Raw genomic sequence first — 12,903 nt, 5'->3', positions numbered from 1 at the left:
GGACAGACAGACAGACATGGCGAAACTATAAGGGTTCCTAGTTGACTACGGAACCCTAAAAATGGAAAAAAATGTTTTATTAGGGTACCCCCCCTACATGTAAAGTGGGGGCTGATATTTTTTTTCATTCCAACCCCAACGTGTGATATATTGTTGGATAGGTATTTAAAAATGAATTAGGGTTTACTAAGATCGTTTTTTGATAATATTAATATTTTCGGAAATAATCGCTCCTAAAGGAAAATAAAGTGCGTCCCCCCCCCCCCTCTAACTTTTGAACCATAAGTTTGAAAAATATGAAAAAAATCACAAAAGTAGAACTTTATAAAGACTTTCTAGGAAAATTGTTTTGAACTTGATAGGTTCAGTAGTTTTTGAGAAAAATACGGAAAACTACGGAACCCTACACTGAGCGTGGCCCGACACGCTCTTGGCCGGTTTTTGTGCGATGTTATTGCCGGTGACTGTATCACTCTACAAGTTTGTTGGACGCGAAAATTTTTGATGACGAAATAAATAATTATATTTGATTGATTGGGCAAAGTGGTACCTTTTACTTAAGAACGACACGTATTATTATCAAGCAAACTAAGAATATGTAGTGCAAAATGTTTTCCATTGTATTTTGCGCGGGAACGTACGTTCGTATCATGCTATTTGAACCAGTCTCGGTACACGAAGTACTGACGTCGAATGAAATAGCAGGATAAATATGAACATTTCAAAGAAAATACGGTTGGAAACTACCTATTATGCATCTATATGGTAACATACGCTTTCAATCAACTAACATAACGCCTTATTTAGACTCCCGCTCAAGCCATGCATTAACTGTTCAATATGTCGGTGTCGGTGGCCGAAAGTAAAGTTGACCAGATTATGAAATTCCTAGGCATATTGTGAAACGTAAAAAACACTGCAATCGACGGTGCTCCTTATATCTGGTCAGGGTGCGTAGCTGAATGTCACAAACGCTCACGAAACGAAACGCTCGTAGATATCTATCTCTATCGCTCTTGCCTATTGGCGTGACAGAGCCAGACTACCTTTCGCGGCGTTTCGTTTTCATTTCGCGTCGCAGAAATGCTATTTGGCTACGGCACCAGTTTACCCATCTGAAATAATATAACTTTTGTATCAGGGTGAATCCACGTAAAAGTAACGTGAGTCACGATTTCATTGAGTGTTTATTTGAACTACAGCTGCAAATGAAAGGAGCTGTGCATATATCGGGAAAGTAACACTTATTTAGAGATAGATTGTCACTTGAACTTTTTGTTCTTTATTATTATTGTAAACTGGCCAGTGATTGACCGTAGTCGCACCTGATGGAAAGTGACGACAAGGCCGAGGTTGTAGCTCACTGGTTCAGTAATAGCCTATTCACTCTTGACTTGAATTCACCCAGATTGTATTCGCCCGGGAATATAGATGAGGGGAGCATGTTCCATTCCTTAGCAGTTCGCATTAGGAAAGAAGAGGCAAACCTCGTAAAGGTGAAACCGCTCCCCACGCCTGGTTGTCCGGTGAGGGAACGGGGAAGGAGGAACCAGGTCATGCAGTTCCTGTGCACACTCTTCAGAATGTACTTGCATCGTGGATAAATGGAACATGCCATAAAATCGTGATCGTGACTCATGTTACTCTTGCCGCGGATTGACTCATCCTGCTTTACTATTGGCTGCCGACAAATACATTATATTCATTCACTCACTCGTTCCATTCATTCCAGCTCTTGTCAATTGAAGTATACATGTAGATGACGTGGATTATGATTCGTATAAATTCAATATTGTAAGGATAAACTTTCAAATGTGGCACAATTTTTATTTAGATATGATCATAACAATTCAGCAAAAAAATTGTAACAATCTATCTCTACAATAATTCTCTAACTGGAGTCCTTGACGACCGATCTGGCCTAGTCGGTAGACTCGGTAGTGACCCTGCCTGCTACGCCGCGGTCCCGGGTTCGAATCCCGGTAAGGGCATTTATATGTGTGATGAGCACAGATATTTGTTCCTGAGTTATGGATGTTTTCTATGTATAATACGTAATAGGCTAGTTTCCTACACTTAAAATGAAACATTTTATGCAGTGCACGAAATAAAGCAGCCCGTAATTAGAAGAAAAACATGGACAGTAGTTATGGTTAAACATAATTTCTATTTAATAAGCTAAAGAGAAAAGATATTCTTAAAGTAAATTAATTGACCGTGACGTCACTCCTCAGTATTTCATAGTAATTCCATATTAGCAAATCGTTTTGACATTTCTTAAAAAGAAGCTGATTTGAACGTCATGCTCCACGGCAGCGCCACCTTAGCTTTGATGAACATAAACATATGGGAAAATATCTATATAAAGTCTATAAAATTCTAGACTAGTTAAAAAAATATCTATGTTTCTAGTTTCGTCGTGAGCTCTTATACATTGTGGCGCTGCTGTAGAGCATACTCCACAGCAGCGCCACCATAAAATATCAATTACTGCATATGGTACAGGCACGTATATGGCTTCAAATAATTCTATAACAATTCTATATTGACCTTGCTTACGAAATCCCTACTTTTATTTTTCATTTAGGAAAATACGATGCCACAAACCTTTTGTAAGAAATAATTATCGCAGCGCCTTATTGAAAATCTCGGCAATGTTGTTAGTGTGTTTGTTTTGATTTTTTATTAAGGCGCTGCGATTAATTATTTGTTATAAAAGATTTGTGGCATCGTATTTTCCTATATGCAAAATAAAAGTAGGGATTTTGTAAGCTAGGTCAATATAGAATTGTTATAGAATTATTTGAAGCCATATACGTGCCTGTACCATATGCAGTAATTGATATTTTATGGTGGCGCTGCTGTGGAGTATGCTCTACAGCAGCGCCACAATGTATAAGAGCTCACGACGAAACTAGAAACATAGATATTTTTTTAACTAGTCTAGAATTTTGTAGACTTTATATAGATATTTTCCCATATGTATATGTTCATCAAAGCTAAGGTGGCGCTGCCGTGGAGCATGACGTTGATTTGACTAGTAGGAAACTAGCCTATTGTATATTATATATAGTAGTTCATTTTATTTTTATTTTATTTATTGTCTCTTAGCAAATATCCTTACAGGTAACCCTAATACAATATTCATGTGCTCTGCCTACCCCTTTATGGGGTACAGGCGTGATTATATGCATGTATGTATGTATATTATATATATCGTTGTCTGAGTACCCACAACACAAGCCTTCTTGAGCTTATCGTGGGACAGTTAATCTGTGTAAGAATGTCCTATAATATTTATTTTTTTATTTATAAGCTAATTTGAGGAACTGATGATAGCCGGCATCAAGAATAGATATTTAAGTGGAGTCGAGCTGCGTCAAATCGAGTCCTCATACATACATTGCTATGAACAGTGAATTCGATTCTACGCGTCGCCAATGGACGCAGTTTCATAGTAAATGCAGAAGGCGAATTAATGAGATTCGACGAGCCTAGTGGCGGCCTTTAGTCATCCATACCAATCTAGTTGGGGAAATGCATAAAATTTACGCATGCCAGCCGGTCCGGGGGAACCAGGGGCGATGATGACAGTCTAGGACTACCGTCTAAAACCACCAACGAATTCGTCTCCGCCTTAGGCCGTTTTCACATTATCCGATCCGATATCGGATGTCGGAAGGATTTCAATAGAAAAAAATCCAAGATGGCGCCTGTAATGTATGGGATATCGGTCCGACATCCGATATCGGATCGGATAATGTGAAAACGCACTTAGGTGGAGTGCCACAGGGTCACTATATGCAAACCAATCTAGTCCCTATTATCTGTCGGTTATAAAAAGTTCATTTAATGATGATTTTATGTTCCGTTTGTCAGGTCCGCTTCGCGACGGGAAGGACGTAGTTCGCCGCAGTTACCCGCCAGCCCTCCGAGTGAGTAAAATTAGATAAAATAAAACCATGTAATGTAATAGACTAATTACATGTTTCTTTATTTATGGTGCAAATTTAAGTGTCAAAGTGTCCAAGGATCAAATGGAAGCTTATTTAGTCTATCATCGTAAATACATTCTTCAATTTACTTCAATGTACGTTTATTTATTTGTTTATACTTTCTTGCACTTAATAAAAATAAGTACAAATCACTTTCTACTCACACTCACTTCACTTTCACTTTCACTTTCTATTTACAAATTAAAACTATAATCGTTAAATACTATAGCGAGGGGATAAACTTAACATATACTTTTATAAAATATGCATAGTATACATACATAAACAGTTTATAAATTATGATTTCGTTCAACTTTCCAACAAATATAAGAAAGAATTTGAACGTATTCCTAAATTTAGTAATTTCTTATGTCAACAACATTTACCTATTGTTTACATTATCAGCGTAAAACTAAACTGTAACTGTCGTGACAGCAGGCCACACGCCACACAGAGTGTCCTCGCTGGGAGGTACGCCGGCGACACCAGGATCTCCTCTCGGTATGTATTTTATTTTACTAGCGCCGTGGCTTGCGCGGGCGACGGTCGCGCGATAGTCGCGCGACGGCGATGCGACGCATACGAAATCAAACCTTATCGATATGGAAGTATGATACGCGACGGCGACGGTCGCGCGATCGTCGCCCACGCAAGACACGGCGTAACATAAAATCAACAGATATATACAATGTATATCGTCGGGTGGTAGCTGAAATTCAGTACCTAAGTAATTACTTTCGTAACTTTGGTCAAAATTTAATTTGGGTTGTTAGGTACCAGACGAAAAACAAACCTCCTTCAAACTAGTAAACTATTATGTTTTCTAGTGGTTGTTGAGTCATCGAATTTTCAGACATACTAATATTATAAATCGAAAAGTGTGTGTGTCTGTTTGTCCGTCTTTCACGCCAAAACGGAGGGACGAATTGACGCGATTTTTTAGGTGGAGATAGTTGAAGGTATGCAGACAGACATAGGCTAGTTTTTGTCTCTTTCCAATCCCCCACTTCCCTAAAATGGGGGTGGAAGTTTGGAAAGTTCCGCTGTTATAGAATTTAACGCGAGCGATGCTGCGGGCAAAAGATAGTTTCGTTATAAAATTGTCGAAACCAGATTTAAACTATGAATAATGAGATCAATGTTATCTTATAAGATAACAGTTATTTGTTATACAAGGGGGCAAAGTTGTATTTTAACGCCGAGTGTGGAATTGAAAAACGAGCAAGTGAAAGGATTCTATAGTTGAACCACGGGCGAAGCGAGTGGTTCGAGAATAGAATCCTGAACTTGCAAGTTTTTTAACACACGAGAAGTAAAATACATTTGCACCCGAGTGTAACACAAAACTTTTCCCCTCACTATAGCGAGGAAACTACAACGCAAAAAATGCGTTTATCACTGCTTCCAGTAGTTCCACAGGTGGTAATTCATCTTTATTACTAGATTCACCTACTTTTATCAATTTTAAAGCAGTTAATTTGACTTTATTCAAGGTCAAATTACTTTACCCACTAGTGGATAAAATGCGTTTTTACCCGCTGGTATTAAATGATAAAAACACGTGTTTCCGAGCTAGTGAGGGGAAAATAAATTGAAATTGATATTACATTGGCAGCGTCGCCGTCTGTTCGGGAGCATCACCACCAGAGAGCGAATTCCACGGGGCCGACGATAAGCCTCAATATCAGTAAGTTTTCTATATATATAATAGTTATTTGTTTTACAACGGGGCAAAGTTGTTGTTTAACCGCACGTGCCAATATTGATACCCGAGCAAGGGAAAGATTCCAATATTCCAATACAGTAGAATCGTAAGGTTGGCACGAAGTTTAAACAACCTCTGCCACCGAGTGAAACACAAAATTTTTCACCACATCAATACGAAAAAAATATCCATACTAATATTATAAATGGGAAAGTGTGTGTCTGTTTGTTTGTCCGTCTTTCACGGAAAAACGGAGCGACGAATAGACGTGATTTTTTAAGTGGAGATAGTTGAAAGGATGGAGAGTGACATAGGCTACCTTTTGTCTCTTTCTAACGCGAGCGAAGCCGCGGGCAAAAACTAGTTGACTATAAAACATCAAAATAAAACAAATCCATCAATTAATTTAATATGTATGTATCAAAATCATCATTTATAGATAAATTCTACCAGACAGATTAAGACATCAAAGTAAAGTATGAAATTACTTTGCACTCTTGTGGATGAAATGCAATTTTGCTATCTGTTTTCGAATAGCAAAATTGATCTTTACTAGTTGGTGTTGGTGAAAATACGTTTTCTATTTTTATTTTCGTAGTAAAGTAAAAGTTTTACCAGTACCGCTACTTGACACTAGATGTCACCAGTGTCGCTATGAATAAGAAGTGTATAGATTAACAATTTATGAGTAGTCTGACGTATAGAGTAAGCATTCTTTGCGTACTAATTTCTCTAAATAATACGATATTTTTATGAATTTTCAGGCGGGGAACCAGGCGAAGCAGTTATTATTATAAACGAGTCTCCTTTACTGGGCAACACCGTCCCAGTGCGACCTCACAGCCCTTCGCAGTCACACAGAGGTACAATAACTTCTAAATGATTAATTCTTGTACGGATTGCTAATAGGTTTTGTTGCAAAAATTTCGTTTTTGGCACAAGCATTTATCGCCGACTGTACCTTTCTTTCAACAGTCATCTACTGCTCTCCGAGGCGTTTCTAAAAAACCCCTTACTCGATGGAGATACGCATTTAAGTTCAGAACATTGACATTTATTTGTTAGGAGATTTGATTTGTTCTCTTTGTTATGTTTGTCTTAAGCGTCTTGAGTTTTCAAGTCAAATTTTGTCAAGCTTGATTTTTTTTTAATATACTACTTCGGTGGCAAACAAGCATACGGTCCGCCTAATGGACAACGGTCGCCGTAACCTATGGACGCCTGCAACTCAAAGGGTGTCACATGCGCGTTGCCACCCCATTAGAAAATTGTACACTCCCTTTTGCTGTGTTAAGTACACAGCAAAAAAGAGTGTACAAGTTCTAAGGAGGGTTCGGGTTGCCGACGACTCAAAGGACAATAGACGGAATAAGTCAGTTCCGTAAGTCCTCCCGTCGTCAGCACATCGCACCCTCGTTGAGCTCTGGCAGCCTTACTCACCGGCAGGAACACAACACTGTGAGTATGGTCTAGTGCTATTTGGCTGCGGTCTTCTGTAAGGCGGAGGTACTTCCCCAGTTGGGCTCTGCTCTAGATTCGAGCGAGACGATATCCGCTGTGCTGTGCCCTACCACGCAAATTTTGATTTTGGATAATCGTGTGGTGACGGGTTAAGAATTTCACCACCCCCTTTCTTCCCGTGGGTGTCGTAGAAGGCGACTGTGGGATATGGGTTAAATTGTGGCGTAGGCGAGAGGCTGGCAACCTGTCACTGCAATGTCACAGTTTCGTTTTCTATCAACCCCTTATTTGCCAAGAGTGGCACTGAAACTTGAGTAGTTTCATGTGCTCTGCCTACCCCTTCATGGGATACAGGCGTGATATGTATGTATGTATGTATGTTATAATCGGATATTGGATTGGCAACCCAGCATAATACTACGTAATTCTTTCTTGCAGTGCGCGAGCGCTCGTCGCTGCCCGGGCCGCCCAGCGCGCAGTCGCCGGCGCAGCCTTCACTGTTCCCCAATCTAAATACTATCACAGGTAAGAATTGATTTTTAACCGCCTTCCTAATCTCAAGGGAAGGGGTTCTCAATTCGTGTTTTTTTTTTAATTTTTTTTTAATGTTTGTTCCTCGATATCACCGTCGTTACTGGACCGATTTAGAATTTTTTTTTTGATTGAATGTATATGCATACAGATTGGTCCCATTTTTCTCAGAACCCAGTTCTGGTGGTGGGATCCTGGAGAAATCGAGGGAACTCCTCAAATCTGAAAGGCATACATATGGTGATTTTTGTGTTTTTAAAGGAACAGCATGCATTTACGTACGGAACAGTGACATTTGGTGCAGTGGAACTCCTGATGATGGTCAGAATGGAACTCCTCAAATCTGAACGGCACACTTATAGTGACTTTGGTATTTTTATAAGAACAGCATGCACTTACGTCCAGAACAGTGACATTTGGTGCAGTGGAACTGCTAATGATGGTCAGAACGGAACTCCTCAAATCTGAACGGCACACTTATAGTGACTTTGGTATTTTTATAAGAACAGCATGCACTTACGTCCAGAACAGTGACATTTGGTGCAGTGGAACTGCTGATGAAGAGTGAGCCGCCCCTGGTTAGAGTTCTGTTCTGATAATCATTCTCATCTGTAAGTACTTCAGAATCATTCATGTTTATTTCTAGACATAGGCACTGGTCCCACCGCTGACCGCGAGCTAGTAATCTATGAGCTAACGGCTATATAAACTAACCTAACCACAAAATTAGAATTTTGAAAAAAAAAACTCCCAACCGCGACGTAGTAGATTTTCATAAAACATGGCCAAGAACACTCCCGACTTTCTCAGCTTTCAGACAAAAAAAACTAAATCCAAATCGGTTCATCCGTTTGGGAGCTACGATGCCACATACAGATACACACACAGACAGACAGACAAACAGACAGCAAGCTGCATTGCTGTCTGTTTGTCTGTCTGCTGTCACATGCTGAACCGGCGCCTTTTCGCAATTGTGCCGTGATAAAAAAAATCTAAATTGTCAAATAGTAGGTAAGTTATATTTTAGTTCTTATTAACCCCCGACGCAAAAACGACGGGGTGTTATAAGTTTGACGTGTTTGTCTGTCTGTCTGTCTGTGGCATCGTAGCTGCTGAACGGATGAACCGATTTTGATTTAGTTATTTTTTGTCTGAAAGCTGAGTCAGTTGGGAGTGTTCTTAGCCATGTTTCATGAAAATCGGTCCACTATGTCGCGGTCGGGGGTTTTTTCAAAATTTTAATTTTGTGGTTAGATTATTTTGTCACGACATTTTTATGCAATAAAGTTTTTTCATCACATTTGCTGTTTAAAGGTATCATTACGTCTACGTGTACTGAAGCATAATGTACTATTTTATTCCCAAGGGAATAATGGATTTAGTTTTAAAAATTAATACAATCCGTACAATACTTCAGGCAAAGGATCTGCCAAAGATTTTTATTGCACAACAAAAATTTGACTATTAAGCTATAAAATATATTATACGGTATGAAAAATGCATTTTATTTATGTTTTACAATTATTTCAGTGTGTTTTGCATTTATTTCGTAAAATTTGACTCAGATAAATTGTTATAATTTACAATCTGACAATTACTCTCTACTCGCGCTTGACCGCGGGCGTACGCGAGGCACCCACCGTTGCCTAGCAACGGAGAGTACAACATAAAATTAAGTACAATTTTAGTTCAATTATTATGATTTATATGCTTTTATGAACGTTGCATTTAATTTATATGTAGTATTTTCGTGTTCGTTTTCGTTCAAAAAGTGTTTGTTACCAAAAACAATGGATTTAATATGAATAATCTGATGTAGATCAAGATACACTACTGGTCACAAGCCGTCGCGAATTAACTTACTCTCGTTAGTAATATTCAACTTCCTCCCCTTGTTGCACAATGTACTATTATCTATCTATTTATCTGTGTCAGGCGCGGCGGGCGGCAGCGGCGCGGGCGGCGCGGCGGCGCCGTGGCGCGCGCGGCTGGCCACCATCAAGAACTCCTTCTTGGGCTCACCACGGTTCCACCGGCGCAAGATGCAGGGTGAGCTATACTAGGCATCATAGCTCATGAACCCTATACATCCCTCTCTGATCAACACAGTCAGAAAAAGACAGATATTTGACTAGGTATCATAAACTCATGATACTATTGCCTCGCTCGTGTACCAGGGCTACAGAAGTAGGAAGTGATAGCGTTGGCGCCGTGGAGGGCGCGACTAACTACCATCAAGAACGCCTTAGGATCACCACGGTTCCATCGAAGATGCAGGGTGAGGTTTACATGTATAGTATATCCTGTATATCTCACTCTATCCTTACTCATTTCTCGTCACGACATCTATTGTCGCGTTACTGATTGTTGATGCTAGATGTTGTCTACAAAAATAATCCGAGTTTTGGTAGGAACACTAGTATATGGACTATATGGAGTGAGCATTCCATCCTTACGACATCCGACGAGAAATGTCTCGTCGCGACATCTATTATTAAGTTGCCGTACTAATCACATCGCTACTTGTCACTAGATGTCGCCTAAGACAATAATTAGGAATTTTTGTATGAACATTCTATTTTGTGAGCACGACGAGCACGGATAGATTCTTATTCATTTCTTGTCGCGACATCTATTGTAAAGTTGCGGCCAATGTATAATCGCTACTTGACGCTAGATGGCGCCTATGACAAGTAATTAACGTTTTGGTACGAACATTGATGTATATGGCATGACATGTATATAGCACTATATCCTTACTCATTTTTCGTCACGACATCTATTATCGAGTACTGATAAAATAACTGTTAAAATGTCAAAATTAGCGCCATCTAGCTGAGCGTACCCCAAAGGTGTAATGCCATCTAGGCCATCATATCTTTTTCTGTATGGTACTGAGGTACGTTTTTTTCTTAGACTTTATCTGTCTGTACGGAGTTATATATGTCTTTGCTAACAATAATTTTTATCCACAGCGTCATCGGAAGAAGTGCACCTAACGCCCGAATCGTCGCCAGAGTTGACCAAGCGCTCGTGGTTCGGGTCGCTCCTACTGTCCGCGGACAAAGAGGAAACCTTCACGGCGCTCGTTAAAGGAAAACCCCTGGCCACTGTCAAGGCGGACCTCATACACGCCTTCTTGAGTGTGAGTATAGAAGAATTACAGTTTTGAAAAAACCGCCGACCGCGACATAGTGGACCGATTTTCATGAAACATGGCTAAGAACACTCCCGACTAACTCAGCTTTCAAACAAAAAAAACGAAATCGAAATTGGTTCTTTCGTTCGGGAGCTACGATGCCACAGACAGACACACACAGAGACAGACAGACATACACACCGTCGTTTTTGCGTCGGGGTTGAAAAGACACAGGGAAAGAATGTGTGTCTGTCTGTTTGACCATCTTACGGCAAAATGGAGCAACCGATTGACGTGATTTTTAACCCCCGACGCAAAAACGAGGGTGTTATAAGTTTAACGTGTCTGTCTGTCTGTCTGTCCGTCTATCTGTCTGTCTGTCTGTCTGTCTGTTTGTCTGTGTGTGTGTCTGTCTGTGGCACCGTAGCTCCCGAACGAGTGAACCGATTTCGATTTAGTTTTTTTTGTTTGAAAGCTGAGTTAGTCGGGAGTGTTCTTAGCCATGTTTCATGAAAATCGGTCCACTATGTCGGGGTCGGGGGTTTTTTCAAAATTTTAATTTTGTGGTTAGGTTATTGTATCTTCCTAACCTCCCACTTCCCTAAAATGGGGGGTGGAAGTTTCTATGGAGCATTACGCAATTTTTAAATTGAACGCCAGCAAAGCCGCGGGCAAAAAAAAACCGGCCAAGAGCGTGTCGGGCCACGCTCAGTGTAGGGTTCCGTAGTTTTTCGTATTTTTCTCAAAAACTACTGAACCTATCAAGTTCAAAACAATTTTCCTAGAAAGTCTTTACAAAGTTCTACTTTGGTGATTTTTTTCATATTTTTTAAACATATGGTTCAAAAGTTAGAGGGGGGGGACGCACTTTTTTTTTCCTTTAAGAGCGATTATTTCCGAAACTATTAATATTATCAAAAAATGATTTTAGTAAACCCTTATTCATTTTTAAATACCTATCCAACAATATATCACACGTTGGGGTTGAAATGAAAAAAAATATCAGCCCCCACTTTGCATGTAGGGGGGGGGTACCCTAATAAAACATTTTTTCCATTTTTTATTTTTGCACTTTGTTGGCGTGATTGATATACATATTGGTACCAAATTTCAGCTTTCTAGTGCTTACGGTTACTGACATTATCCGCGGACGGACGGACGGACGGACGGACGGACGGACGGACAGACAGACATGGCGAAACTATAAGGGTTCCTAGTTGACTACGGAACCCTAAAAATACGTGTTTTCTTCATTAATTACAGTAGTTTTCCCAAGAGTTGACACTAGATGTCGCCCACTTCTGGGTTGATGGTGATTTTATCGATGATTTAAACGATTATATTTTAATTTCAGATAGCAGAGCTGTCCCACAGCGTTCTGAGCCCTATGTCTTTCCGAGTGGAGTACAAACGGGGCTCGAACGCGCCCGCCATGTTTCAAAGACACGTCCGGTTTCAGGTAATACTGCTACTAATCCATAGATGGCGCTGATCCGAACTTCCATAGAGGTACTGAGGAAAACTGAATATGAATAGAGCTGTACCAGCGAAAGTCCAATGCGCAGGTTGTCAGGTAAGGACCCTACTAACTCATAGGTGGCGCTGTTTGCTTCCACTCATAGGAAGGTCAAAGCAATTAACTGACAAGAATAATATGAAACTTATACATACAGTATTGGTGTCTGATTATAAGGCCGACGAAGCTACATCTTTACCTCTTTACGTCGATATTATACGTACATGGCGTGCTGGGAATAGCAGAGATGTCTAGGCTTGTGCCGTTTCGTTCGTTGATCGGAGCGCTCCGATCTCGTTCAATCGCTCCCACGAACTAGTTCGCTCTTTTAGGTCTTTGCTCATTTAGTTCAGTCAGACCAGCGACCACTGCGGTCGGAAAGATCAGAACGAATGGGACCGACTAGTGTCGAAATGATACGAATATTCCACAGACAATAACAATTCCGGGCCGAAAGGATGTAAGTAACCGAAGCTGAATATGAAAACTTGACGTTTTTGTGTCGCTTTGCTAAATACCTCGCTCCCGGTCGGCGCCGTCACACACTCTTTCTTGA

The 12,903-nt window shown here is 40.2% G+C and overlaps 1 protein-coding gene across 1 annotated transcript in view; it reads left to right on the top strand.

Annotated features, from left to right (window-relative positions):
- The window catches only part of LOC125240197 (serine/threonine-protein kinase BRSK2), a 51,088-nt gene that overhangs the window by 23,470 nt on the left and 14,715 nt on the right, over positions 1–12,903 (top strand). The window contains exons 12-19 of the mRNA XM_048148020.1: positions 3,880–3,935; positions 4,431–4,496; positions 5,611–5,682; positions 6,465–6,563; positions 7,600–7,686; positions 9,628–9,741; positions 10,668–10,837; positions 12,186–12,290. Of these exons, the coding sequence (XP_048003977.1) occupies positions 3,880–3,935; positions 4,431–4,496; positions 5,611–5,682; positions 6,465–6,563; positions 7,600–7,686; positions 9,628–9,741; positions 10,668–10,837; positions 12,186–12,290 (769 nt within the window). The remainder of the gene's footprint in view (positions 1–3,879; positions 3,936–4,430; positions 4,497–5,610; positions 5,683–6,464; positions 6,564–7,599; positions 7,687–9,627; positions 9,742–10,667; positions 10,838–12,185; positions 12,291–12,903) is intronic.

The sequence above is a fragment of the Leguminivora glycinivorella genome, chromosome 27 (assembly GCF_023078275.1).
Source record: "Leguminivora glycinivorella isolate SPB_JAAS2020 chromosome 27, LegGlyc_1.1, whole genome shotgun sequence".
Taxonomy (NCBI): domain Eukaryota; kingdom Metazoa; phylum Arthropoda; class Insecta; order Lepidoptera; family Tortricidae; genus Leguminivora; species Leguminivora glycinivorella.
This window is presented reverse-complemented; position numbering and strand designations above follow the sequence as displayed.